The sequence below is a fragment of the Formica exsecta genome, unplaced genomic scaffold (genome assembly GCF_003651465.1).
Source record: "Formica exsecta isolate Colony F162 unplaced genomic scaffold, ASM365146v1 scaffold72, whole genome shotgun sequence".
Lineage (NCBI taxonomy): Eukaryota > Metazoa > Arthropoda > Insecta > Hymenoptera > Formicidae > Formica > Formica exsecta.
This window is the reverse complement of record NW_021853485.1, coordinates 1,477,252-1,481,071: the sequence shown is the minus strand read 5'-3', so window position 1 is coordinate 1,481,071 and position 3,820 is coordinate 1,477,252. Positions and strand designations below refer to the sequence as shown.

The following is a 3,820-nucleotide window of genomic DNA, read 5'->3' as shown; positions in this document are numbered from 1 at the left end:
GTGTTCCGATCCAATTGTTCGTCCGATTTACGACGCGACGCCTGGAGGTTTTCTGACCGACTTGATCATCGAGTTTCGAAATCCGATCTTGTTTTCGACTTTCTATAGTCCTTGAAGCTGTCTTCATTTTTGGAGTCGCAGACTCTTTACTCGTCGTTTGTACAGAACTCGGTTCATAAATGCCCGTGGTTTGAATTATGGTGTTTGTCGCGATTGATTTATCGTAAGTAGCGGAAAGTGTCGATTTTTCTACAGTTGCTATATTAGTAACCGGTGTTACGATTGAAAAGAGAGTTGAGGGAATTTGCGTAACCATTGATGTCACAGAATTCTCGCTCGTTTGGTCCGAGAAAACAGTGGTCGACAACATTTCGGAATTGGTACTAGGAAGAGATCTCGAAATGACGGTCGAGGTAAATATCGGAGAAGTTTCGAATGTCGTGGGAATTTCGGTAGTTTGGATAAACTTTGCAGTTGCCGTGACGGCTGATACTTCTGAATTAATGCTAATATTAAAAACATTCGAATTGAAATGTGTCGTGGTAGATTCTATCGTTAAAGTCGTAGGCACAGCTGAGGTTTCATCTGCGCTTGTAACGGAATCTTTGGATGAAATTACAGAACTAGTTTGAGGTAAACTCGTAGTTGTGTCAGTGATTGCGAAAGTAGACGGAACGTTTGCATTTGCAGACGTAATTACATTCGGGTCACTAATCGTCGGAATAACTACAGTTGTAGGTATTGTCGTAGTTAACATATTTGTCACAGTTACAGTATCTGCATCCGCAAGATTGCTCGTTGTCGCAGGTATAGTTGAATGCGTAGAAGAAATAATTGACGATGGGATAGTAATAGCAGGGATCATGGTAGTTGGTGGGATAACGAATGCGGTATTATTTGTAATTGTAGTTTCAACTTCGGTACTTGTAGTTGCAGACGTAGTTATGATCGTAGGATCAATGGCAATTTCTTGCTTATTCGTAGCTGTTGGAATCGCGACTACGGAATCTGCGACTGTCAAAGTAGTTTCGATTCCTGTACTAATTGTAATTGCGGGTGCAGTCGTAACTGCAGAATCAGTCACAATTGCGTTCGTACTTGTATTTATCGGAATATCAGTTACAGAATAATTTGTAATTGTTGAAGTAATTTTATCTTCGGCGCTTATAGTTGCGGGTACAATCATATTTGCAAAATCAGTCGAATAATTTGCAATTGGGGAAGTTATTTCAACGCCAATACTCGTAATCGTGGATGTAATTACAGAATCATTTGCGATTGCGTGCGTACTCGCAGTCCGATCCAATTGTTCGTCCGATTTACGACGCGACGCCTGGAGGTTTTCTGACCGACTTGATCATCGAGTTTCGAAATCCGATCTTGTTTTCGACTTTCTATAGTCCTTGAAGCTGTCTTCATTTTTGGAGTCGCAGACTCTTTACTCGTCGTTTGTACAGAACTCGGTTCATAAATGCCCGTGGTTTGAATTATGGTGTTTGTCGCGATTGATTCATCGTAAGTAGCGGAAAGTGTCGATTTTTCTACAGTTGCTATATTAGTAACCGGTGTTACGATTGAAAAGAGAGTTGAGGGAATTTGCGTAACCATTGATGTCACAGAATTCTCGCTCGTTTGGTCCGAGAAAACAGTGGTCGACAACATTTCGGAATTGGTACTAGGAAGAGATCTCGAAATGACGGTCGAGGTAAATATCGGAGAAGTTTCGAATGTCGTGGGAATTTCGGTAGTTTGGATAAACTTTGCAGTTGCCGTGACGGCTGATACTTCTGAATTAATGCTAATATTAAAAACATTCGAATTGAAATGTGTCGTGGTAGATTCTATCGTTAAAGTCGTAGGCACAGCTGAGGTTTCATCTGCGCTTGTAACGGAATCTTTGGATGAAATTACAGAACTAGTTTGAGGTAAACTCGTAGTTGTGTCAGTGATTGCGAAAGTAGACGGAACGTTTGCATTTGCAGACGTAATTACATTCGGGTCACTAATCGTCGGAATAACTACAGTTGTAGGTATTGTCGTAGTTAACATATTTGTCACAGTTACAGTATCTGCATCCGCAAGATTGCTCGTTGTCGCAGGTATAGTTGAATGCGTAGAAGAAATAATTGACGATGGGATAGTAATAGCAGGGATCATGGTAGTTGGTGGGATAACGAATGCGGTATTATTTGTAATTGTAGTTTCAACTTCGGTACTTGTAGTTGCAGACGTAGTTATGATCGTAGGATCAATGGCAATTTCTTGCTTATTCGTAGCTGTTGGAATCGCGACTACGGAATCTGCGACTGTCAAAGTAGTTTCGATTCCTGTACTAATTGTAATTGCGGGTGCAGTCGTAACTGCAGAATCAGTCACAATTGCGTTCGTACTTGTATTTATCGGAATATCAGTTACAGAATAATTTGTAATTGTTGAAGTAATTTTATCTTCGGCGCTTATAGTTGCGGGTACAATCATATTTGCAAAATCAGTCGAATAATTTGCAATTGGGGAAGTTATTTCAACGCCAATACTCGTAATCGTGGATGTAATTACAGAATCATTTGCGATTGCGTGCGTACTCGCAGTTGTTGGAACAGCAGCTACGAAATAATCTGCAGTCATAGAAACTGGAATTTCAATTCCAGCGCTTTTAATCGCGGATTTAGTCGTGATCGTGGCTTGATCACTTGCAACTATGGGAGCCTTTGCAACAGCGACAGTCGATGATGGTGTGGTCATAATTATAGATTCATTTGCGGTTGAAGGTATCGCAGTTACGCTTGTAAAATCATCGGAGATCGTTGAAATAACTGTGGAATTATTCGTTATTGAAGCAATTTTTGTGATTGGAGAAGTCGCTGCAATTATCGAGTTTGTTAAAGTAATCGCTGTTTCTGCACTTGTGCTATCTATCGAGTCTTCGGTCATCGAACCGTCAGTTGAATATGCAAGATCGCTGGAAACATCTAAAATTTTGGGAGATATCATAGATTCAGACACAATTAATGGTGTTGTCGGTACCGTTGAAATCGCGGCGAGTTTACGCTTTGCCGAAGTCAATGTCGAAGGGATCTCAGAAGTTGCAGAATCGCTTTTGAAGATATTCGTTGCGGTGCGAGGAGAAGCAGTCTCGTCGATTCGTCTCTCGGCTTCCTTGATCGACGAAACAGCAGTCCTGTTTCGTTTTCTGATCACTACACGTTTACCCGTCCACAACGGAATGCTAGCTTCTTTGTATTTGCTTATGGCGATGGCGATTCTTCGTTTTGTCGATGTTGTCGGCGAAACGGCGTAAACATCAGAAAGAGGTGTCGTATTATAATCAAAATTACGTAGTGATTTTCCTCTTTTAGACGTAGGTCTACTGACAGGAATTGTAATTATATCAGGCTCTGTATAAGTCGAAGGATTCTCGGCGCTGTCAGAATTTTCCGAAGAGATCATCAAAGAATCGAACGTGGAAGATTTTTCTTCACGATCATCTTTTCTTTTAATAATGTCATTTATATTGTTGTTGAAAGTATTGAGTTCTAACTCATTCTGATCGTTACGAGTGACTTTGTCGGTTACTATATCATTTATATTATCATCGGATCCTGGTTCGTTCTGATTATTATGAGTAATAGTGACAGTCTCGTCGGTCGTAGAAATGTCGGGAGTTAAAGCGGTTTCCGTCTGCTGTTCAATGAAACTGTCGATCGTCGTGTAAGGCGACGTAAAGTCAATCGCCAACGTCGATGATGATGGATCCTTCTCACCTCTGGTGACGTAAAAGCCACGCGTCAATGGGCTGGAAGTCAAACTGACGAGAGGAATG

General features: G+C 41.0%; 1 protein-coding gene across 1 annotated transcript in view; it reads right to left on the bottom strand.

The window, feature by feature from the left end:
* Nucleotides 1–3,820, bottom strand: part of LOC115243557 (serine-rich adhesin for platelets-like) — a 19,951-nt gene that overhangs the window by 6,001 nt on the left and 10,130 nt on the right. The window contains exon 14 of the mRNA XM_029820667.1: nt 1,295–3,820. Within this exon, the coding sequence (XP_029676527.1) occupies nt 1,295–3,820 (2,526 nt within the window). The remainder of the gene's footprint in view (nt 1–1,294) is intronic.